This window comes from Thunnus thynnus, chromosome 6, assembly GCF_963924715.1.
Source record: "Thunnus thynnus chromosome 6, fThuThy2.1, whole genome shotgun sequence".
Classification (NCBI taxonomy): Eukaryota; Metazoa; Chordata; class Actinopteri; order Scombriformes; family Scombridae; genus Thunnus; species Thunnus thynnus.
The window spans coordinates 4,349,537-4,375,045 of record NC_089522.1 but is presented as its reverse complement, the minus strand read 5'-3'; the positions used below and the strand labels follow the sequence as shown (position 1 = coordinate 4,375,045).

The 25,509-nt window shown below is 42.2% G+C and overlaps 1 protein-coding gene across 5 annotated transcripts in view; it reads left to right on the top strand.

Annotated features, from left to right (window-relative positions):
* The window catches only part of myt1b (myelin transcription factor 1b), a 46,769-nt gene that overhangs the window by 8,287 nt on the left and 12,973 nt on the right, over positions 1-25,509 (top strand). For all 5 annotated transcript variants that reach the window (XM_067591347.1, XM_067591345.1, XM_067591346.1 and 2 more), the window contains exons 2-12: positions 1,461-1,567; positions 6,494-6,548; positions 8,062-8,092; positions 9,204-9,266; positions 10,346-10,740; positions 12,157-13,350; positions 17,360-17,494; positions 18,725-18,815; positions 20,986-21,102; positions 22,757-22,971; positions 23,341-23,528. In XM_067591347.1, coding sequence (XP_067447448.1) covers positions 1,461-1,567; positions 6,494-6,548; positions 8,062-8,092; positions 9,204-9,266; positions 10,346-10,740; positions 12,157-13,350; positions 17,360-17,494; positions 18,725-18,815; positions 20,986-21,102; positions 22,757-22,971; positions 23,341-23,528 — 2,591 coding nt within the window. The remainder of the gene's footprint in view (positions 1-1,460; positions 1,568-6,493; positions 6,549-8,061; positions 8,093-9,203; positions 9,267-10,345; positions 10,741-12,156; positions 13,351-17,359; positions 17,495-18,724; positions 18,816-20,985; positions 21,103-22,756; positions 22,972-23,340; positions 23,529-25,509) is intronic.

Genomic DNA, 25,509 nt, shown 5'->3' with positions numbered 1-25,509 from the left:
GAAATAACTCACTGTATCTTTGAAAGCAACATGAAGAGAGATGAAAATGTACAGATAATAGATGGACAGATGCAACTTGCACCCTACAAAGGCCAGGAATTTATACGTACATTGAAGTGTAAAGAGGTTTATGTTTTGTTGCCTCTCTTGCATAATATTTGAAAGTGCTATATAAATAATAATAATAACTTTGTATAGCACCTTTCAAACAAAAAATGCAGCTCAAAGTGCTTTACAGCTTTATAAGTGCTTTATTAGTGGAATCATTAAAAATTTTTGGAATATTCAGTTTTTATATAAAAAATTCAAATAATTATAACAGTTCGCCTTGAATTCCCGCTGTGTGATTAATTGTGAATGATTACTCTTTCACAATATTGCTGCTTCAATTTACATTTTCAATAGAGTGGATTCAGAGTGCGCTGACCCAAACCTTGGTCTGTTTGAGTGTTATTTTCTCTATGATGTTCTTGAGGACCGCCAGACAGATAGGTAGCCCATACAGAAGAGGAGTCGCTATAAACTCAAGGGCGCTTCCTCTTTCACAGCATTCTGCTGCCTGCTGCAGAGATGCACAATCCATATGAAGGTTGAAAACTAAAGGGTATAGATGTGTATATATTTCCGAAAAAGAATCAGATTTCACCGCACCAGCTAAGCCGTGCATAAAAAAAAAAGAGTAGAGAGAGAGGAAGCAACATCCGGATGTTTCGGAGTCTCTCAGTCTTAAAGCTACACTAGTTGAAAAGTTCAGCCTTGGGCATTCATAGAAAAATACTCGGCACTCTCCCTGAACTCAAAACTGAGGGGGAAAAGAAAAACTATTATGATAACGCCCTGTTTTGTATTTAACACCTCCTCCATCAGCAGCATCAGCAGCAAGTAGGAAGAAAGGAGAAGAGATTTAGAATAGATTTAGTATGTTTCTCTTGGGCGATCAGGAAGATGAAGTGAAGAGCTATTACCTTGATGGAAAAAAGGGGAGAGAGTGAAAGAAAAAAAGGGCCTTGATTTATGGATGATTCATTATTTACTGACCGTTCCTCACCCCCTCTCCTCTCACACACCCCCTTCTCCCCCGTTCGCTTATATACGCTGAAAAGCTTGATAAAAATGCGCAAATTTGATTGATTCTAATAGCAGACTGACAGGGACCCCAGCTGGGGCACTTAACCATGCCTATGTGTGTGTGTAAAGCACACACTGTTCCTTTAGTTAATAAAGAGGTGTGTGCAGCATGCTCGAGTGCCCCAACCTACCCTCAAAGTAGCACCCTCACCCTCCCCTTCCTTCCTTTATCCAAACCCTTCTTTGTCCACTGGTGCTGATGCTGATGATTTAGTATGACAACTCTCTTTTCTTCCCCCTTTTTTCCATCGTCTTCTTTTCCCCCCAATTGTAAAATCTCTCCCTCCCTAACCCTCATCCCACCTCCTTGCTTCCTCTTTTCCCGGTGCTAGAAAATGAGTTTCGGGGCGAGCTGGTGAACCAGCGGTGGACACGAGGCGAGAGGACCAGCAGCCGCTGTCAGGCCTCCCAGAGACTGCAGAGCCGTCGACCAATCATGGTGAGTGACAAGGCCCCCCCTCCCCCACCCCGTCAGCCTTCACCATTTACTGCTACCCCCACACTCCACCACCAACCCAATTCTGCTTCCTGGGCATTTCCCCAATCCCTAATTCAGCAAGGAAAGTAGAAAAGGGTGTAGGCAGAGGTAGGATGGAGGGATGAGGCAGGCTCCGTGTGTGTATGTGTTGTGGGGAAAGGGGTTGGTCGGAGGTTGGGGGGGGGGGGGGGTTGGGTTGATGGCCACGCCAGACAGAAAAACATAAATCAAACAGCACATTAAATCTCCCGCTTTGCCCTGCCCATCCTTTGCTCCAGCCCCGTTCAGCTTACTTCAGTTTAGTTAAGCTCAGCATGGCACAGCTCAGCATTTTCCCACTGCTGAGTTCACTTCACTTCACAGGACTTTTTTTTGTATTGAAACACAATAAAAAAAGAAATTCAAAAGGATGTCCTTGAGCTGCTCATACTTTTTTGTCCATGATATTACTCCTTATCAGCAGAGTAGACTAATACTGTCACTCTCTCCTACCAGATCTTTTCTTCTCTTTTAACCCCCAAACCTGTTTCCCCTCCTTCTTGTACTTCAGTCTGAAACTTCTCACCCAAATTGCTGCCATTTCAAGGTTATTTCTCTATTCTGCAAACATCTGGTCCCTTCTCTCTTACCCCTGCATCACAACTGACTGTGACACTCAACAAAGAGTTGGAGGGATTGAGGAGAGATTGAAAGAGAGAGGAGTGGGGGTGGTGAGGAGGAGGAGGAGGAGAGGGTTTGTTTTCCCCTGGGCCCAGTAAAAAGTAGTTTTGCTTCCCCGCTGATGGCTCGGGTTCATCTGAAGAGATGACTTTTATTGATTTGGTTTGATTTCTGCTGTTGAGGGAGCCAGAGAGAGAGAGAGAGAAAGAGAGAGAGAGAGAGAGAGAGAGAGAGAGAGAGAGAGAGAGAGTGAGGCGCATCGGTTTCAAACACTACATCATCTGAGGCGGCCCCCTGTCGGCCTGGCACATGTGATACCTGTCACAGAACCTTCTTATTAGGATTAGAGCAGAAAATATGTTTAGTTATGAATGCTGAAATCACATCAGGATGACTCATAAACACACACACACTCACATCTGACCCATTACGCAGGCACAGTCTTTTCGCATATGAAGTGAGAAACACGTCTCCCCTCCTCCCTCCTCACCACTCCTCTCTGCCTTGTGTGAATTATTAAAGTGAGACTGTGGAAGGGCTCACCATGCACTGATCCAACATGGAGGCCATGCAGCATAGTCCACCTGTTGAGAACTGTGCAGCTCGCCTCTAATTGGCAGCTACTGTCTGCAGGTAATTTTTGGAGATGTCAGTCTCTGTCACCAGTTGTGAACGTTCCTTTCCAACTTGATGTCCCTCCACACCTCCTTAAGCCCTTTCCTTTCCTCATCTCTTGTAAACCTGAAAATGAATAAAAGAGTCATTTATGTGCACCAGGGGACGGAGGGTGACCTTCTCTCTGAAGTCATTGCCCCCAGCCATCCATTTACATAGAGCTGTCAGAATGCAGAGCAGAGCCTTGGCCCTCCTGCACCGACCGTCACACACAAAAAAGGACATCATTGATAATGTACAACACAGCCTGTAGGGATGAGCGGCGTCTTCCTCCTCCTCCTCCTCCTCCTCCTTTTTTCTTCTTCGTCTGCCGCTGCTCCACACCACATTTCACACAAGTTACACCCTGAGACACACATACACACACACACACACACACACACACACACACTCACACAGATGTTGACTAGATATATAATCGATATAATACAATAATAATATAATAGACTTATATTCATTTCTTGGAGACTTATCCTAACCCTAACCATAACCACTACTTACCTAACCCTAACCCAAACCATAACCTTAATCTAACCCTAACCTTAACCACTAACCCAAAAATCTGCATTTTAGCAATTGGGGACACAGCTTTTGTCCTCAATTGGACAAGCTGTCCCCAATTAACTGGTCTTAAGTCTGAAATTTGTCCCCGAAAGTACCCTATGACAGACCCACTCACATACACACACACACAGACACACAAACACACACACATATGCACATGCTGCTGTTGCTGCTGCACACACTTTCATGCACATTCACCCACACCCGGAAACACTCCCTCTCTCTCCTTCTTTCTCTCTGATATGCACAAGACATTGCTGGTACAGTGCAGGCCTACCTATGCATCGTTGAAGGAGTCTAATTAAATGACAAGGTAAAGGACAACTTTTGAACATACATTAAAAAGGGCCCTTTGAAAGAGATTATGAAAATCAGGTGAATGCCTGCCTTGCTGCATTCAGATTCACTCGCTGTGACTTTGTGTTCATACAAATTTAATGAGCTGGAATTGAGAAAAAGGACAGGAACAAGAGGAGAACTCAGATGTGCTTACCTATTTAAATGTGTGTAACTATGGTTACGCAAACATGAAAGCAATAGGGGCCCTTTTCAGGCCAGGTTTTCATCAATCCATGACTATCAATGTAAGGAGGAGGCAAAGGAAGGAGGATGAAAAAGTACGGGAGTAATAGAATAGTATATAATCTTTTCATGAAGGAGGAGCATGCGCTTTAGTCTCATTCACATGCACACACACACAATTTATCTACACTTCCACCTACTTTAGCATTTGATTCATCAACTTTCAGCCTTCATTCCCACTCTTAATCATATTTACAAGTCAGTTTTGAATACAGACAGTAAATCCCTTTTTTTCATCAAGTTATGGTCACTTAAATTTCTTAACTCTTTTTTTTTCCAACCATGCCTCCACACACTGCTGGGCCACAGCAGCAACTCTGAATTCTTTTTCAAAATGTTACTAAAATAAAAGCACATAAGTAATATCAGCAAAATATATTTAAAGTATCAAAAGTACTTTATATGCAGAGAAGGGTAATTTTAAATGTTATATTATTATATACGCTTGCAATAAGCAGCATTTTAACATTGTAGCTGGTGCAGGTGGAGCTCATTTGAACTGCTTTATATATTGTGAGGTGGTTTAATCTGTAACAATGCATCATATTTTATAAACTGATCATGTGTCATTTTTGTGTGTAAAATGTATGTATGTATGTCAAAAGTACCATATTTCTCTTTGAAATGTAGTGCAGTAGAGGTTTAAAATAGCAAAGTAAAGGACAAGTACCTCAAAACTGTACTAAAGTACAGTACTTATATACTTAGTTGTATTTCACCACTGCTCCTTTCACACATGCTTACATAAATAAAAGTGCATACAGTGGAGTGTAAGGAAATGTATGTTGACCTATACACAGGCAGGCACGCTCCTGTGTAAAGCAGCACACACGCACATTCACAAAAAACTCTTCACTGCACTCTTATCCGCTCCTCTTCCCACACAGCACTGTGAGTGGAGCACAGAAGGAGTCAACTGCTCCCTTCAGGCAGGGCACAAAGCGGCTGCTTGTTGCACAACTTCTACATTAACAGCGCTTGATCAAAAGGGTTGAGGCCAGAGTAGCGAGAGAGATAGAGAGAGAAGAGCAGGCTGAGGCGGTGGAGGCTGCACACAGGAAGGGAGGGGCTTGTGCCTGCACCTGTACCTCCGGCCAAACACTAGACACTAATGAATGAAGCGCACCCTTGGAGGGAAAAAAGAAAAAAAAAGAAAAGCCCTTAACAACACCAACAACAGCGTGCTTCATCTTCCTCTCATCCCTCTTTCCCTCCTTCTTTTCATAAGTAGTCTATTAGCAGGAAAGGGGCATTGCCAAATAGAGAGAGGGTGAGGAGAAATAAAGAAGAAGAGAAACAGGGACCCTGTGTTTGAATCCCACTATGGCAGTGCCAACTTGACTATAGCAGGCAACAAAGCAGCTAAGTGCCTTGGCAAGGAGAAGGGGGGGGGGGGATAAAGGGGAAATTTTGGAGGGAGGGTTTACAAGAGGTAGGAAGTGTCAGACAGAGAGAAAGAGGGGAGACCTGTGATTAAAAAAAACACAGTTGAGTAATCAAAGCTAATGGCTCCATTGTGACTAAAAAGCATCTGATAGCTTTAGAGTGCACTGAGAGCAGCGCTGGGTGTGGAGAGGTAGTGCTGAGGAGGTGTGGCTGAGGGTCAATATAGTGTGTGTGTGTGTGTGTGCGCGTGTGTGTTGGGGGTTAACACCTGCTCCTTTGTGGCATAAAAGCCGAGCCAGGAGTAGCAGCGGGCACGAAGCATGCCCTCTACACACACACACACACACACACACACACACACACACACACACACACATTAACTCCTCCTCTTAAAAGGGTTATTACAGTGTTTTTTTAGTGGCTGTGTTTTTGCTATATTATTATATTCAGCATAGTTATGAGTTATCAGTACCTCCGCTTACCAAGGCTGTGGCCCCTGCCCCTGTGCGGGCGCTGCCTGTTGCCTCTGCACAGTGTGCAATCATACGCACCACTCAGGTGCAGGAAATTACAGGGAGAGATGGGAGGTGGGGGTGAGGGTGAAGGTGGGGAGGGGAAGGTTTTCCTCTCCATAAGTCTGTATTTCTGTCTTTCTTTTGATGAAGTGAGCAGGATGGTAGCATCAGAATATGTTGTTTTTCCCCCCCTGTGGTGAGAGGAAAAAGTGATGGATGAGGAGGGCGGAAGGAGTGCTGTTTGGCGAGAATTAAAGATATGATCATCTCTTTGTGTCACTATTACCTTTGGTGTGTTTCAATGGGAACATTTTGAGTGAGGGTTATTATACCAGCTCTTTTGAAGAAGCACAGGTAGGCAAGGACGATTAACTCTGGATGTGTGGTGGAATATATTGAGAGCATTGAGAAATTACCACTGATGGTCTCTTTTTTTCTCTCTCTCTCTCTTTTCTCCTCTACCCGTTTCCTCTTTCTGTCTGTTCCTCTCTTGTCTCCATCCCAGATGAGTGTAGAGGGTGATGACAAGCGAACTCGCACTCGGTCCAAGGGAATCAGAGGTGAGTGTTTGTCATTTCTCTGCGTCATGTCAGGTCCTGTCTGTCAGAGATGCTACAACAGACATGCACACACACACACACAGTTCAATACACATTCACTCAAAATTCTTCACATGAAAACATCAGTTCCACAGGTCAGCTAGGCAGTGAGTGTTTGTGTGTGTGTGTGTGTACATGCTTATATGTATGTATATATGAATGTGTGTGTGTTTAATTTAGTAAAGCTAAGTGGGAAAAATTCACAAGTTCCAGCTTCTCTGATGGTAAGACTTGGCGTGCTTCTTTTTCTTCTAGGATAGGAAAGTAGGAAAGTATTTTGGACCATTTTTCTGACAAAACAAGCAATCTGATCTGGAGCAATCTGCAGCTTTATATTTAGTGTATAGATACAAGAGTGATATCAATCTTGACATCTAAGTCTGCGCAGCAAAGGTAATAAGAGCATTTCCTCAAATGTCTGTCTCTGTTGCTTTAAGAAAATAACTGGCAGATGAATGAATAATGAAAACAATCAGTGCAGCTCTAATCTATCTTGAATAATGTGTCTGCCTGTTAGTGTCTATGCGCATGTTGTAATGTGAATACAGATCAATTGTATGTGTGTGTATATATACATACTGATACATGTGTCTTTCTTCATTTGTTTATACATGTACAAGTGTGTGTGTATGTGTGTGTGTGGTGTGTGTGTTTGTGTGTTTGATGTTTAGAAGCGCAGCAGCACAGCAACAGTTCATAGGGCGTTCAGAGCGCAGGAAGGTGTCCAGTCATTCCAACTGCATGATGAAAGACTGAGAAACACTCCACACACACATTGCTGATGTGTGTGTGCAGCATGTTAGTGTGTGTTTCCCGTGCTCTTGGTGTATTGGTATGCGCTGGGTCTTTCTGACATTTGATTAATGCATGTGATATCGGAGCCTAAACTTAATTCTCCAGGATTGTATTGTTTTCTTGTTTGCTCTGAATGAAAATAGGATATTTAGGCAATATGTGTGTTTGTGCGTGTGTGTTGTTTGTGAGCAGATTTTGATTTATATTTTCCCAATTATGATACATAAAGTGCAACAATCATTCCCGTTTTATTGCTGAAGTCTGCATATAATTGTCTGGTTTTTTTGGCCGATTTAGGTTTTTTGTATGCTTTTGTGTTTGCCTTTGTGTGTGTGTGTGCCCTATTCATACGGTATGTTTGTGCAGGCCAGCACTTATACTAGTGTTTGTTTTGTGCTTGCCTTTGTGAGCATGTGTATGTATGTGTGTAAGTTTGCATGTAGATATGTGTATGTGTTTTTATGTGAGCTTGGGAGTGTGTAGGTGTTTCCCCTGATTGTACAGTCAGCAGTGTGTAAGCCTCTATGAGGAAGCCTCGTGGGATTCGTATGCATTTGTGATTTATTGATCTGAGTTTCTTTTAGCAGCACAGCATTCTTAGCAGTCGTTCACCTTTGTTCTGCCTCCCTGTATCTTTCTTGACCCTCCTCTTTCTCTCCTCCCTTTCTCCTTCTCTCAGTTCCTATTGAGCTCGTAGGACAAGAGCTGAGGTAAGGAAACACCTTCATCTTTGTGCAAATCCCTTTCAGAAAGTTCTTTTATGCACACGGCAGAGCACCCCCCGGCACTTGTAGACTCACTATCAGTGCTTCTTTAGATGATGTTGTATATATATATATTTTTTTATTTCTTATCATCACTTCTTAGCTCGTGGTCAGTACCTCCTACTGGCTGCTATTGATTTATCATAGCCTTTTGCTATTTCCTGCTGTGAACACATAGAGTAGATGCAGTGAAAGGGGCGTATGATCATTTTGCAATTCGATCGAGGGATACAGCAAAAGGAGAGAGGATGGTGAGGGGCGAATATTTAGTTTTTCTCTTGCCCTACCTTCCCGGTTTTGTCCTCCTCTTACTTTCCCACCCAGGCGGCACCTTTCAGGGCCTCGCTAGTCATGAAGTCCATTGTCCTCTCTCCTCTCCCCTCGTTCTAAATTATTTTTGCATCCTCTCTCATTTTGTCAGCACTCCAAAAAAACCTTTGGGTGTCTGGATCATGGGAGGAAAAAAACAGTCGGGGGGCCAGAAACCACCTCATTTAAAATGCAAATGCAGCATTTTTTAATAAGTGAAATTAATAGTAAGGATAATTGGAGTAATAAAGGGCAATTGCTGGGGGAAGTTAATGAGAATTGAAATGAGCCGTCCTGAGGGGTCGTAGCAACCTGAATCAGAGGAGAGAGAGAGAGAGAGAGAGGGAGAGAGGGAGACCTGATGATGATGTCTGGTGAGGAGAGCAGAGCAGGGGAAATTACAGCAGGTCTTGGCTGATCCTTATCGATCATAGTAACAGGATATAGGCCAGGGTTGATGTACGACACACAATATTATGTTCTCCCCAGCTTGTTGCCACCTGCATTCATGCATTATGTGTGTCTGTTGGAAGAAGGTGTGGGGGGGGGGTTACATATCTGTGAGCAATGTGCGCCTTTGTGCATGTGCATTTTGTGTGACATGTGTGCTCGGTTTGCATGTCTTTGCTTCTTTGTTTTGTTCATCTTAAATTACTTTTGTATTGCCTGTGGTTATCATTGCTTCTGCATAGGAACTAAAATGCACCATGTCTTAAACATATCTCTAACCTCCATCCATCTCATCCAGCTGCCCCACCCCTGGATGCAATGGCTCTGGCCATATCAGTGGGAGATACTCACGACACAGAAGGTAGGGCAGATTAAAAACCCACCCTCTGTCTGTCCTTTTTCTTCGTCTGTCTGTTCTCCTTGTCTTCTCTGCCCCACAGCATCCGCTCATGGAAAAAACAGCCAGTTTCGTTTCAGTTGTTTAAAGGAATAGTTGGACATTTTGGGAAATGCACTCATTGCTATCTTGCCGAGACCTAGATGAGAATATCGATACAACCACTTAAATCCACCTACCAGCACCTCTAAAGCTAATTAATTAACACGATATGTCTTGTTTGTTTAATCCATACAACAAAGTGTAAAAATGACAAGATGTGGTTTTACGGGGGGCTACTCTGGACAATTTCTTGGCTGGTTGTGGTGATTTCCATGGCAACTTCATGGTGACGACAAGACTCCATTCATTAGCTGCTCCTTGCCAAGAAATAGTCTAGTACAAAACCTACTGTAAAAAAAACCCATCTTGAACAGAATAAACAAACAAGATATGAAGTTTTAATATAAACTTAAAATGTAAAGATTTCCATGGGCAGCACTGAAAAGTAATTTCTTCAGGTTCTATTCAGCAGCTGTAATCCTCATCTTTGTCGTTCACCATCAGAGAGCCTGTGGGACTCAGGGCAGCTCACTGGCTTGTGACTTCTCTTTATTGAGGGGCAGATATTAGCTATCTGTTTACATGTGTATTTGTTCAGCAGGCTATTTCAGATGCACTTTGGTTATAGATCCTCCCTCAATCTCCCTTGGTGTATCCCAGGTGAGAGTAAGAGGGAGTTTATTGGATTTCACCCTCCATTGAGTCGCTTGCCCCTCTCTCCATACAAGTTGTTCATTAAACGTTAGTCACTTGGCTGAGATTGGTTCTGATGTCTGAGTGAGCGAGCATGGCGCCCCCCTCAGGCTGTATGTGTTGACTCATACTCTCATCACCATTCATATCAAAATACACACACACCCTCCATCACTTTGCTTCAACTCAGTCATGGACATGATGAGGTGCATGAGGTTTTATTGGACATGTTAGAGTGAGTATGTGATTTCCAATTGCATCCCTGTTAAGTTTTCACAATTCTCTCTCCTTCTCTTTCCCTCCATCAGCATTCTGGGTTGCCCCATAGCCAGAAAGCGCCGTCTAGAAGAATCAGAGGCCGATCACGAGCAGGAACAAGAAACAGAGCGCCCAGCCTCCAAGAGGAAGTCCCATCCCCTGAAACTGGCCCTGGACGAGGGCTTCAGTGCAGAAAGTGATGCCAGCAGTGAGGCTGAGGGAGAGGGAGAGAAGGATGGAGAAAAAGGAGGAGGAGGAGAGACCAAGGAGGAGGAGGAGACGGAGCCAGCTGTAGAGGAAGAGAGAGAAGAGATGACAGAAGACCTGACGCAAGACAGACAGACAAATGGAGAAAAGGAGGAGACACATAGTCAACAGAAGGAGGAGGAGAGGGAGGAAGAAGAAACATATCAGAAAGAGGAATACACATTTGCAGCTGATGAAGGTAGGTTTCTTCTCATTGAGGCAAACCAGCTAATATTAACCTCATCTCTGCCTCTTCTTTGCTGGTGAGGAAACGTCTGCTCCAACTAAACTCAGGAGCTTTCTCTATGTCCATATGATTTTGAAAAAGAACCAACTAATTCCAAACGATAAAACAATAATCTAGTCCATCAATGACAATTTTGATAACTGATTATTTGTTTATCAAGCAAAAATGCCAAATGTTCACTGGTCTCAGTTTCTTAAATGTGAAGATTTGCTGCTTTTCTCAGTTTTGTTTCATTATATGCTGAACCTTTTGGGGTTTTGGACTGTTAAAAGAACAAAACAAGCAATTTGAAGACGTCAATTTTGGCTCTTGGAAAGTGTGAGGGGTATTTTATGACATTTTATGGATTCAATGGTTAAAAATAATTGTGAGATTAAAGGGGTAGGAGTTATTTAGAACTGCACTTCACAAGGTACAGATTTTAAAAAGTATGGTCAAATTCGAAGCAGCAGAGGCTGAGATATCCTGATTTTTGTCCCTTGTATGGATCCAGAAATGCTGGATCCTACATTTCCTGTAATGCAACCCAATAGCATCTTTCATTAGACCCTCCTTGTCTACTAAATGGACATCTCTTTCAAACCCTAGACCTCCTAAAAATGTTAAGTTTCAAGCATAAGCCAAGATGACCCTGATTACGTCACTATGACATTATCAGGGTAACTTTTTCAGACTGGAAAGCTCCCTCCAGAGCCCTAGAATGCATTATACAGCTGTTTTCACAGGCTGAGTGGTACTTCTCCTGATGAGTAAACTGAACTGCTCCTTTAATCAGTAACAGAAATAATCATTAGTTGTAGCCCTTTGATTAAGGTATCCTTTAATTGACAATAAAGATTAAGTTTAACCATAACCTGTATGACCGAACATAATATTTTTTCATTTGTGGTACAGAACTTACAAATGAATACTGCCTGGGAGGCTTTAAATAGGGCAAGAAATTTCCCCAAACACATTATTTGCGATCCAACTACACTAGCATTTAGGTAGAGTGGAGCTAAGTGGTTTCTATATGTGAAGGCCAAAAGCACAGATTAAATCATGGGAATGTGGTTAATATCAATCCAGCAAAACACACACACAAAAACACTAAGTTACAAAGAAGTCCTTACGTGGTTATCTAATATTGCAAGAGATAAATTGCCATGCCTTCTAACAACCACTAGAGGCACTAGGACTTTGTGAGTGAGTGCTGCTTTACATCTATACACTCCATCACAATAGGTGTTTCTACGTGAATATGAGTGAATTGTGTGAATTCACAGTAAGTGACTTGGCAGGCAGGGAAGTGATGCCACTTTAGCTCACTGTGTGAGTAACTCTTTCCTCTGTGTTACCACTCTGACCTCTTCATCTTTGTTTCCACAGAGGAGGAGTGTGTGATCATTGAGCCTGAGCTTGGCGTGGCGCCACCTGCAGCCGAGGAGTGTCAGTCTCCTTCTCAGAGCGCCGAAGAGGTGGCCAACTCTCTCCTCCACCTCGGCCGAGTCTCCAACACCACCACCAACAACAATACTCCAACTGTGGCCATTCAGGAGCCTGTTGCTATGGAGACTGAGGAGGATGTCATTATGACAGCCGAGGGGGGTGAAGAAGTAAAGGATGAGCAGGGTGGGGAAATGAATGAGGGAGAAGAGGAGGAGGTGACACAGAGAGTTCAAGTATCGGAAGAGTCATCTGTACTGCAGAAGGAGGCGGCTGAAGTGGAGGCAGAGGAGGTGGAAGAGGAGCAAAGAGAGTACGAAGATATGAGCAACCACATGAACCAGGAGAACCACCAGTATATCACTGAAGATGTCCAACACCACCAAAACACAGATGAAGAGGAGGAAGAAGAAGAAGAGGAAGAGATGGCAGTGCCAGCACAGCAGAGGCAGAACTCTCCAGCAGAAGAGGATAAGGAGAAAGATGAAGAGGAGCACAGGGAGGTGAACCACATTCTGCCCGTTTCTGATGTGCCAACTGCCATCTGCACCGTCACCAGCACCGCAGCTGCTCAGGGAACACAAATGTCTGAAGACCACAGGGCCAGTCCTCTGGAGGACTACAAGTCACACAGAGCAAGTCCCCTCGAAAACTACAATGTCAATAGAGCCAGTCCACTTGACAAATATGACTCTCATAAACCAAGCCCACTTCAGAACTACAAGGCCAGCCCTCTTTTAAGCTACGGCTCCCACAGGACCAGTCCACTGGAGGACTACTTTCCCAACACCAGAGATGAGAACTATAAAATCCACAAAGCCTCTCCCGACATTATCGAGGTGCGTTCCGATAAGTCAGAAGAGAAGGAGTTTGATGATGTTGATGGGGATGACGAGCACGATGACGAAGACAGCCTTTCCCAGCGTTCTACTGTGACAGATGAGTCAGAGATGTTTGACATGACCCGAGGGAACCTGGGCCTGCTGGAGCAAGCCATTGCCCTGAAGGCAGAGCAGGTGAAGCCAGCCGGGCCCAGAGAGCTGTGCTGTGCCCCAGATATCCACCACCAGCGATACTTCACCATGGATGACAGGCCCAAGCACCTGGATGTCCTCCGCAAGAGCTACTTCAGCAAAGGTAGGACGGAGTGAAGAAACAAATAGGGGATAGCAGAGTTACAGCATGTACTGAGACGTAAAAAATTGCTTGAGATAGGCAATACATCATGAACATATTATTATTTATATTATTTTTTTAAGCTGCGTTAGCATCACATAGAAGTGTTTCTACAAGCAAAGACCTAAACGTGATGAATTCAAGGACACTCCAACATCTGAGGCTTGATAGTCGCCTGCTGATTGTATTTCACAAGTTACAAGTAACTGTGTGTTGGGGAAAAATCTAATTCAGAAAACAAAACAATAAACAATGAAGTTAAGACTGAATTGGTTGTTTCTTGCATTAAAAAAAAACTTTTCACTTCGGAAAATGCGCTTATTCTTCATATATACAGCACTGTGCAAAAGTTTTAGGCACTAAAAGTAAAGTGAGAATGCTTACAAAAATATTGCTACAAATTGTTGTAATTTATCAATTAATTTCTTACAAAGTTGAGTAAACAGCAGAAACCTAAATGAAATCAATATTTGCTGTGAGCAGCTTTTCCTGTGAAACAGCAGCAGTTCTCCTTGGTTCACTTTAACACCGTTTTTCATGGTAACTTGCAGGTAGATTGTTGTAACCATCCTGGAGAAAGAATGTTCTTCTGTGGATTTATTATTTAGGCCATCTCAGGTGCTTCTTCATGTAATCCCAGATTGACTCCATGATGTTGAGATCAGGGCTCTTTGGGGGCCATACCATACCATCTGTTGCAGGACTCATCATTCTTCTTGTTGCTGAAAATAGTTCTTAATGACTCTAGCTGTATGCTGGGGGTCATTGTCATGTCATGAATAAATTCGGGACCGATCAGACACCTCCCTGATGGTATCGCATAGAATCTGCATAGAATCTAAATATCTATCTAAACAAAACTTTTGCACAGTACTCTCTCTCTCTCTCTCTCTCTCTCTCTCTCTCTCTCTCTCTATATATATATATATATATATATTCACCGGTAACGTCAGTTAGCAGCTAGATAGCCAATTAGCTGCTCAGCTGCAGCACATTAAACAGCAGGTAAACATAACTCAAATGTCACATCGGACTGTTAGATGCTGGTTTGATCGTTGCTCTTCAAAATCCCTGTTAGCGACACGCTGTCTGCCCATGACTTGTACTTACAGCAGTTTGTTTTCTATGTCTTAAATGAGACATTCAATTTTGCAATTAATCAGCAGTTCATATGCCTGCCGAACCGTGGGGGGGCCATCAGTACGGAACACGGATCAACTACAATCAGTTACACCACTAGTTATTCTAGTTACTTTAAGCTTATTACTCAAGATACGACTCAGCTTAAAAATGAACTAAAGAAACTGTCAGAAGCAAGCAGCCAGACCTCCTGCACTCATTCACTAATCACACATCAACAGGTGACTGAACAACCACTCAATTAAAAACGAATGAATGAGTGAGTCCATACAGCTCACTGTAACCTCAACAAGCAAACTTACGTTACCCACAACATATTATATGATCTCTGCTCCATTCTTGTTAAGGAGATAAAAAACACAAAAAAGCCACACAGAGAGACATTTAACCATCAGAGATGAAATTAGCGACCAAAGAGACAGAGAGAGAGAAGCTGTATCTGACTCACGTTATCTGATGTCTTCTTCTTTCTATCATGGAGATGAAGTATTCATGTCATAGCGTCCATTTGTAGCTGTTGGTCATCTTGTATGTTAGTTTACAGAACTTTGTGGCTGCTGCTTAACCAGTCTGATATCATTAGCAACAATGACAAACAAGCTAACTCTCCTGATTGTTTCTCCGGTTGCCTCTCTCTCCAGCCTCCCTGGCAGCGTCCTGCTGCTGCACTGCACAGTCCAGATAATTTCTCCCGTTAGCTTAACAACAATCCTTAACAGTTCTTCCATGGATGTATAAAGAGTCCTTCAGGCTGTTACAACAAGCCAGCTGTTGCATTGGCTAACGCAAGCAGCTATCTACTGCTGCTACTCTGCCTTAGAGTGGAGAGAATTGAAGATGAAATCTGGAAACTATCACTGGACCAATATTGTCAATATTGCATTCTGGTTGTTGATTGGTAAGGGAGGACAGCCTCCCTTGGAGCATCATTTTATGTGTCTTGGCCAATCACAGATTAGCATGAAAAAAAATGAAATACATTAAGTCCAATGTAAGAGATCCCGCCCTGCGGAGGTCAGCAGGCACCCGTCCTCCTCTATCCCCAACTCCACCTCCACCAATTGCCCCCTCCCCAGGGCTTCCTCCGCAGGCTCAGCTTCACTCAAGCTGCCCGTCAGACCAGCTGCTTCTTCCCACTTTAACATGAATAACAAATCGGTGCTCGGTGCTCTGGTTGGATCCACATGGAGAGCCGGGGCTAACGTTAATTGGGAGGCTAGCTGGCTGTGCTTCCCTCTGGTCATGCTGTGGCTAACGCTCCGCTAGCCTCTCAGCTAACATTAGCCTCGGCTCTCCATGTGGATCAAACTGGAGCACCAAGCCCCGGTTTGTTATTCAGGTTAAAGTGGGAAGAAGCAGTGGGTCTGACTGGCAGCTGAGTGAAGTGGGTGGGGCCTGTGGAGGAAACACCGGGACCGTCAGGGTTAAACAGTCCGCGGAGGAGCTGCTATGTTCGGCTGCACAGATAGGAAACACTTCGGCTGCCAGGATGTACCGCTCTGTTTGGAAAAAAATAACTTCTTCTTTTTGGTTTATACCGGCAGTTGGCAACTAGCATATTAGGTGCATTACCGCCACCCTCTGCTCCAGAGTGTGGACCAGAGATATGTTGTCTTTCTTGATCATACTTAGTACAATCTATGCTTGCATGCATAATAGTCTCTTCAGCCAGCTGGAAAAAAATATGTGCATATATCGGTATCGGGCATCGGCAATCGGCCACAATGAGTTGGAAATATCGGCACATCAGATATCGGCAAAAAGTCCATTATCATGCATCCCTAGTGCAGAGCGTACAAATGAACACAGTGTACCAAATAAACAGTGATGAGTCACAGAGTTCTGTTTAGATACTCCCCTCTCCATTGTGATGGGGATGAAGTGGTTCCAGCTGAATAGACTTCCATGAAGAGTGGAGAGGAAGTGCTTGAGGAGAGAGCAAGAAGAGACAACAGCAAGAGGGAACATAAGAGAGACAACAGCATGTCAGGGAGAAGGAGAAAGAACGACGAGAGAGAAAGAGTGCACGTTGTTCCACAGTCAGTGGTGGAGTGTTTGTTTACGTGCTGCATGTGTTCGAGCCTTGTATTTTTCGAGCCTTGTACAGTTGGCATGCTGCCCACTTGTCATGCTCCTCACAGTATAGCACTAGTGTGATTACATGCATGGTAGTGTTGCCTTCTCCTTGGCCTCAACTCCCTCCTGTGGTGACGTTCCTGTTCAGCTCAACGCTAATTAGGAGATGCATGTCTCGTTAACATTCAATTTGAAGGCCAATATAGCATCACACCAGCCTCTTGCTCCTTTTTCCTCTCTCCAGCACCAGTGATACTAGCTGGCCTAGCTCCAACAGCAGAAGAGATGAGTGGACATCTTTAATTGTGTGTAAATTATAGTGGAATGATTTCTCCCTGATGTATTTTCAGGTGTTTTGTCTTTGATTTGAACAAGATCCTTGAAAATGTCAGATAAGTGTATCAAGGGGATGGAAATGATCTAACTTTACAGGATAAGTGGGTCGACTTTGTTCTGGTTAACTCTGAAAAAGCAGTAATATTTCATACATATGATAGTATTTCATCCTTGAAAGCATTAACAGAAACACACAAATCACATTGTGCATTTACAGAGATACATAAGACATGAGGAACAGATACAGATGGTGTTGCTTTTGTACAGTTGTCTGAAATATGTCTAGATTTCATGCTTAGCCAAGCAGACTGTCTGATGGCATGAACCACTTGCTTTTGTCCTCCTTATTCATCCCATCTTCCCGTCTCCTCTTATCTCTCCTCCTTCTCCTCCTACCCTCCTATTCTCTTGTATCCAGAGAGCAGTAGGCCAGAGAAGAGGGAGATCAAGTGTCCCACCCCAGGGTGTGATGGGACGGGTCACGTGACTGGTCTTTACCCCCACCATCGCAGCCTGTCAGGCTGTCCTCACAAGGACAGGATCCCCCCCGAGAGTGAGTTTTCTTCAAGCTGAAAATGAAAAACACAGAGAGAAGAAAAATGAAGAACAAAGAACAGTCTGACAGTGATGGAAACAGTTAGACATCACATGTATATTCACAAGTAGTAAATAATCATGATTTCATTTTGATTTTAGGAGTGGGTTTTCTGATCCAGGCTTACTGAATCAATTAATCACATTTTGCAGGACACAGCTAACTCAGCAGGCTGTTGTCATTACCAACCTATTCACTCTTACCATTATGCATGCTGTTGATTGAGGATATGGTCAAACATGTCCAAGCTGACAGGTCAAAAAGGTTGACAGGCTGCCAAAATTCAAAATAGATGTTTGGATTTGATTCACTAAAAATATGCTGATCAGAATCTGCATTGTTAGTGTGTTTTTTCCTGCTTAGCCTTGTCTCTGCATACTGATTGTAAAGATGCTTCCTACGTACACATCAGAGGGCATCTTACAGTAGTCATGACTACAGGTCCATTAAATGTGGTCCAGTTTCCTGCTATTCTCTGATTAAGGTTCATTTCATATCCTGCTGGTATTTACACTGTATGAAAATAATTAGGAATGGCAAGGGGGGGTGTTGTATTTTTTCCTTTTTGCTGATGGTAAGGTAGTCAACTTCTTTTGGGGAGAGCATGAAATAATCTTCTTTTTTTTCTCATGGCACATTTATATTTTATCTAATATTTATTGTAAAAGAAAAAAAACCCCAGAAACATAGGAATGTGTACCATACATCTTGCTCTCCCTGTGTGGCAAGCAGTGGACTTACACCAACTTATTTGCCAACAGCGAATAACAGGGCCTTTCAGTTGGTTTAGTTCTGATGAAAAGTCAGACATATAAAAAAATATTGCAGTGCTCAACTCCATCAGTAGCCATAGAACTGTCGCCTGTGTCCGGTTCACCCATCTGGTGGCAGTAATTACTGTTTATATAGCAGCTCTTTATTCAAAAATAGATAGTGGCTGGAATATTCACCATGTTTGCCATAATTGAGGGGAGGGGAAGGTTCCAGAGAAAATATTTGTAGTGCTGGGGAGGGTCTTGCTGTTTAATAGAATGAAATATAAGATTCAGCACCCCCTCCTAACCCCAGTAATTTTCATACAGTCCCTTACATCAAAAGAATGTTGTGGATTTTCTTTTCAAACTGGAGCCCACTGAATGTGTTATTGTTTATGCATATGTATTTGTATGTATCCTATTTTCTCCTCAGTTCTGGCCATGCATGAGAATGTGCTGAAGTGTCCCACTCCTGGCTGCACTGGACAGGGCCATGTTAACAGCAACCGTAACACACACCGCAGGTATACATACATGATTATACAGTATCTGTGTTTGAGTGTATATTCCTGCCAAGTGGCAACCTCCGGGGCTGAAAATGAAGCCAATGCAGAAGTGCTAAAAAACCTGCATTCTCTCTAATGGCCAGAAGGGGGCGACTCCACTGGCTGCAAAAAGAAGTCCGTGTATGGAAGTCTATAAGAAAATGACCCTACTTCTCTCTTGATTTATTACCTCAGTAAACTGTTTCCTAATAAATTTACGGTCTCAATCGCTATACAGCATAATGTTCATTTTGTAAATTATGGTCCCATTTAATTTAAATTTGATGATAAAGCAGGGTATGAATTAGGGCGTGGCTACGTTGTGATTGACAAGTCGCCATCACGGCGATAACATCGCTTACGTAACGTAACCATTGCATATAGACATAGCTGCTGCTATTTCACAGTCTGTTTTCAGTTCACTGAAGTTAATTGTAACATTGTGGTCACCTAAAAATAGTCTTGTTCAGGGTTTGGTTGTAATAAAAGACCCATCAATGAGTCGGATGATCAGTTTTTCCGGTGAGTACATTTTCTTTTAACGGTTTTATATGGAAGCCCATTTCTGCCTCTGTGATGAAAAAAAAAAAGATCCTGTAAGTCATTATAATGAGAAACTATCTCAAATTAATGACTTAGTGTCTCATAATAATGAGAAACTATCTCAAAATAATGACTTAGTATCTCATAATAATGACTTAGTATCTCATAATAATGACATAGTATCTCTGAAAAACATAACAAATAGGGGGAAGATAAAATAAGAATGAAGCATAGAATGAAATGGTCTTTGATTGATTTACAATCCTAAATTGTGATTATTTTAACTGTAGCATTTTTTCTCATTGCCTTTAGTCATGGTAAACTGATTTTGAGTCTTATTGCTATTCCTGCCTATTTGCTGCCTGCTCAGTATTAAAAAGTCTCAAGAAACCAATGCTCAAATATGACAGGGGACATCACAGGGTATCATAATCCTGAGTTATTTCATTTTTACAGGTGTATTTTTTTCTTATTGACCTTGAAACCTTTATTCTATTTGTGAAAATGCAAAACAGGGAGGTTGCACTGCTTTTTTCACATCTAGATTAAAATAATTAAAATTTAGGATTGTAAATCAATTAAAGGCCATTTCATGATGATTCCATGATTCATTCTTATTTCATCTTCCCCCTATTTGTTATATTTTTCAGTTCAAGAATTAGCTTGAAAATGACTGAACAATGCCATCTACAGGTGTTATGCCACTAAGTCATTATTTTGAGATACCAAGTCATTATTATGAGATACTAAGTCGTTATTTTGAGATACTAACATTGCTGTAAATGCGCCAGAGTTAGCCAAGAGGCTATTTTTCATCTGCAGTCCCTGGACAGATGTTAGAGTCACCCTAAAAACAGAATTTGGAAATGAGATTGAAATTACAAAATTACTGAGATCATTTATAAGCATGCAGAAGAAATAATAAGATGAAGAAAAAAAGAACATATTAATATTAATAAAAACATCATTCAGGATATCCTTAAAACATGCAATACAGAGACTCATGATACAAGATATACAAGACAATAAATACATTTAAGATTTTCATGTCTCATTATCATGAGATACTAAGTCATTATTTTGAGATAGTTTCTCATTATAATGACTTACAGGATCTTTTTTTTTCATCACAGTGGCAGAAATGGGCTTCCATAGTTTTAGGCCTGTTTTTCGCTAGCGAAAATTAGCATTAGCATTAGTATTATCACTGTTAACCATAGATTGTAAATGCACCGTGCTAACCACGCTAGCAGCTAGCACTATGATCAGCTACACCCTCTCATCCAAATATGGATACTTCTGGCACCAAAAATCAAACGTGGCGACGGCCAAATCCAAGATGGCGATGGTCAAATCGCTACTCTTTAGGCTTCAAAACGGCAGTTCGCAAACCAATGGCAGACGTCACGGTGATTACGTCCATATTTTTTACAGTCTATGATTGCTGCAGACAGGGCGTGTTTTCCTTTGTGTTTTTGCAAGCTCATATATTCATGTATGCAGTACAATGAATGTATCAGTCCACATCAGGGCGATGCAGATTTACATGGTCAGCAACACGCCCTCCTTGAATATTTATCTTTCTTCTCCTCCTCCAACCTTTCAGTCTCTCTGGATGCCCCATTGCTGCTGCAGAGAAGCTGTCCAAGACCCACGATAAGCAGCATCTCTCTCAGCCAGGCAGCGAACACCTCAAAGGAAGTTCCAACGACAGGGTGTTAAGGTGGGTGACCAAAAAATTATAAAATCATATACTTACATATACCAAAAAATAAAAAAATACCTTTTGTGCCTCATTTTAATAATGCAACTAATAACATTATTAATTGATGCATTCAGCTATATCGTTGACTCATCCGATGGCTCCATACATAAGATAGTGAAGGACAAGAACTAAAGTAGACTAGACTATGAGCTGTTATAACATGCAAAAAGACACAATGTGAGGAATAAATGGAATGTGTGACTGTGGATTCACAGAGGAAACTCACCTTTGTTATTTCAATACATTTTCAAAACAAAGCAGCATGCTGGATAATGAACCTCACTGCATAAAAAGTCCAAACCCCACACAGTTGAGTCCTTCTCAAGGTTAGCTACTTTACCTCTGAGCCACATGGAAACCGCAGAGACAGTCCTGACCTTGGTTACTGGGCCCCTCACGATAGGTGGAGCTGGCCTGTGAACGGCTGAATATAACAAGAAAGTGAAGCATCCAGTCTGGCGGTCTAATCATTACTGTCACCTCAAACACTGAGATCTCTTTATCTCCATTCATATCCCCAACTGGCCAGGCATCATGATCATGGCCAAAAGAATGATAATTAACATGAACCAGACATTGGTATTATGCTAAGTTCACGCTCATCCTCATTGGTATTTTAATTAATAATGCAGCCAATAAGCTAATTATGCAAGTTATAGGGGCATTGCAGGGGGATAGGAAAAATAATTGCTTTCCTTGAGGAAAACCTCATCAGTGGTTGGACAAAGCATTGAGGATTAAACGTAATAAGGCTTGCCTTGCTTCTCAGATTGTTATTAAAATGAGCCTGGTTGTCAGTTATGTGAATTTCTCATTTAATCCATGTCATCTAATGGAATCCATGTTGTCTGAATAAAAAAGGAAAAAAACCCTGTGATAAATGGTAGAAAGTTTTTACTGTCATGAAAACCCTCCTTTAGATGACCTCTGTTTTTATCATTGTGCCATTCCGACAGCAGTGAGACTACAGGCCAGGTCATGTAGCTTATTAATGAGTGTATGCTTGGAGACCAGAGATTGTGATATGGGATGCAGAGGAGGAGAAAGAGGTCTGGACCAACGGATTGGATTTAAAAAAAAAAAAAAAGATGAGGACCCACCCCTACCCTCCCTACCTCCCTCCCTCTTTCACCACTCCCTCTTCTTTCTTTTCCACTTCTTTCTCCTCCCCTCCTCTTTCTCTCTTCCCTCACCCTTCCGCCTCTCCCTGGTCTATCAGTGGATTTATGCCAACAGGTCTGACAAAAGCCCAGGCTCTCCAGGAAAATGAGAGGGCTTAAAGCTCATAAATTCCATGCTGTACAACATGCAAATGTGCCCTCTGCTGATAAGAGAGCTTTTAATCCTGCTGCACTCCTGCTAAATACACCCTATCTTTACTCTCTCTGTCACTCTACCTTCCTCTCTTTCTCTCACTCTTTTTCCCCCTTCTTTGTTTTTGTGATGACTGTGTGACTCTTTATTGCATCAATCCTTTTTTATTTCCATCTCTCTAGGTTTATTCTATTTTATTGTACTTTACTTGCTTTTTTTTGCGTCTTAAATCCCCCTCCTGCCTGAATTTCAGCAGCCCCACCCTGACGTCTTCTCCCTCTCCCTCTCCTCCTTACAGGCCCATGTGCTTTGTGAAGCAGCTGGAGGTGCCCCAGTATGGCAGCTACAGGCCCAACATGGCACCCACCACGCCTCGTGCCAACCTGGCCAAGGAGCTGGAGAAGTACTCCAAGGTGTCATTTGATTATGCAAGCTTTGATGCTCAAGTATTTGGGAAGCACATGCTTGCTCCAAAGATGCCCACCAGCGAAACCTCACCCAAAGCCTTCAAAAGTAAGAGAGAGAATGCATTTTCTTCTTTTGAGTGGTCCTGGTTGAGATGTTAAGTGTAGGTTAATGCTGGCCATTCAGTTTCATATCATGCATATTTTTGCATATGTTTTACATTTTGTCTCAGCATATTCTACTGTTGGTATTTTGTTAAAGGAATGGTCTGATACTTTGAATATGCCTAAATATGCCTGAGAAGGTTATGTTAAGCTAAGCTAAGCAGATGTAAGCTTTAGCTAGGCTATCTGCCCTCCCTTTGTTATTTTTACTTTTTAGTCTCTTTCTTTCATCAGTTTTAATTACTTTACCACACTGTTGTATCCTACTTGTATTATCATCTGATCTAAAATTGAATTTTTTTTCCTCCTGCAGCTAAGCCCTCATTCCCCAAGTCATTGTCGCCTAGCCTGAGTCTCCACGGTTATGGGAAGAGCAGCTCCTTGGCCTATGACTATTCCCATGATGCCGAGGCCGCCCACATGGCTGCCACAGCCATCCTCAACTTGTCCACACGCTGCTGGGAGAAACCTGAGAACCTCAGCACCAAACCCCAAAACAAGGTAAACAGACCTCAGTTATCCGTATATACAGTTTCTCAGGTTAATAATTTATGGGTGATGATAATTATTGTAAAGTGTTACCCTGTTCTTCTCTCCTCAGCACTCAAAGAAAGAGATTATTAGCTCATTATAGTGCAGATTGAAACACTGCAGACCACAGCTGGTCAGATGAGAGGAGATAGTGGGTGTGCCTCTCCTCTCCTCTCCTCTCCTCTCCTCTTCTCTCCTCTCTGTTGCTCATTTTTTCCCCTTTCCATCAACTCTGCTTGAATATATCATCAGGAGGTATTAGCTTACAGCAACAGGATGGTGTTGAGACACAGTTGCATCACCTCTCCCATCCTCTTTCATCCTTTCATCCCCCCATCCCACACACTTTTCATGTTGTTATTGAATTTGGCTGACTGCCAGTTCCCTGGATTACTTTTCCACCAGGTAGCCTTTTTTCATTATCTGCTGGGAGGATCTCCCACTCTCTCTCTCCACCCCTGCCACTCTTTCTTTCATTTTCTTTTCATATCTCTTTTTCCTCTCTTTTATTGTCCTCTCTTCCTCCCATGCAAGTTTTACCGTTTCTCTCTCTGTTTCTGTCTCCCCTCAGTCTATACTTCACTGTCTCTCACTCGCTCCCTCTTTTCCCTTCCTATGCACAGGAGGTGAAATTGAAACACCACTTTCCCCCATATTGTGATTCTTAAAAGCCTTTTTGCCTCACAGAGGAGAGAAAGTGACTGCTTCATCATTTTTCGATTTCCTGACATGGTTTTAGGAAGATAAAAGATTAATGTCTCCGGCAGCACAGCAGCACAAGGTGTAGTTCAGCGAGGCACTGATCCAAGAGCAGGACTTAGCTGCATGATATTATGGCGCACATCAACTGGGGACTGATCTGGAATCAGAGTCGGAGCCAGTTGAAATCCAATATTGAAACATTGGAACACTGAGCTCATCAGCCATGAACATTTCTGGGAACTGTTCCCGTTTTCTCTCCTCTTCTCCTAAACCTTTGATTTTTCTGGCCCTTGACCAGCCCATATGAGCGCCATTTTAGATGAATGCTGGAAAACATGGCTCATCTCACCCCTCTGTTTCTGTTCACCTGCCAGCCCTATAACAGAGCACGGAGAGATGAACAGCAGTGTTGGTGCTGTTGACAAGGTGTGACTGCAGTAAATTAGATATCATCACTAACATGCTTAAGCGATGAAGGTGGTGTTCTGAACACGTAGTAAAGTGTATCACACTGTTGTATGGCTAGGCCCATGTAAATGCTTGTTCAGTATGAGCTAGAGTGCTATTCTACAAGCAGGTGAAGGTGGATGGGTGAAATTGGGAGGAAATGGATTGTTTCACCACATGAAAGTTTAGTTTAATCTGAATCTAAATCTGAATCTGAATCTGAATCTCCCTGAGTATGACTGTGGGTTATATGAAGTTATGATTCGGGAAAATGTAGATATGTTAATGTATGTGTAGTGTTGCAACTGAATCTGCTCAAGAGGGTAATTAAAATAATCATAGTCATCATCCTACAGCACTGCCTCTCATATACACTGAAGTGCACCAGGGGAGACTGCATTAGTAATTTATATTTGAGAATACTTAATTAGATGTATTAGTTAACTATGTATCTGTATTCATTTTTTCCCAGTTGCCAACTATGTATTGAGCCCAAAAGTGCTCAGTGTTAAATAAATTAATAGTATAAAATAAGTGTGTGAAATATATAAATGAACCAATAAATTGTTAAATAATTATACTAAATACTTTTTAATACTAAATTAATACAAATTATTAAAACCCAGCTCATTAATATGAAATGTTATTTTATAATTTTTATGTTAATTTCATAATGTGGAGTTGCTACCTTTGATACTACAAATGAAAAACCTTTTTAAAAATGTTCAAATCATTCGAACCAGCCAACCAACCGCTGCTATAAATAAACACAATGCACATACTTCTGCTTTTATTTGAAATA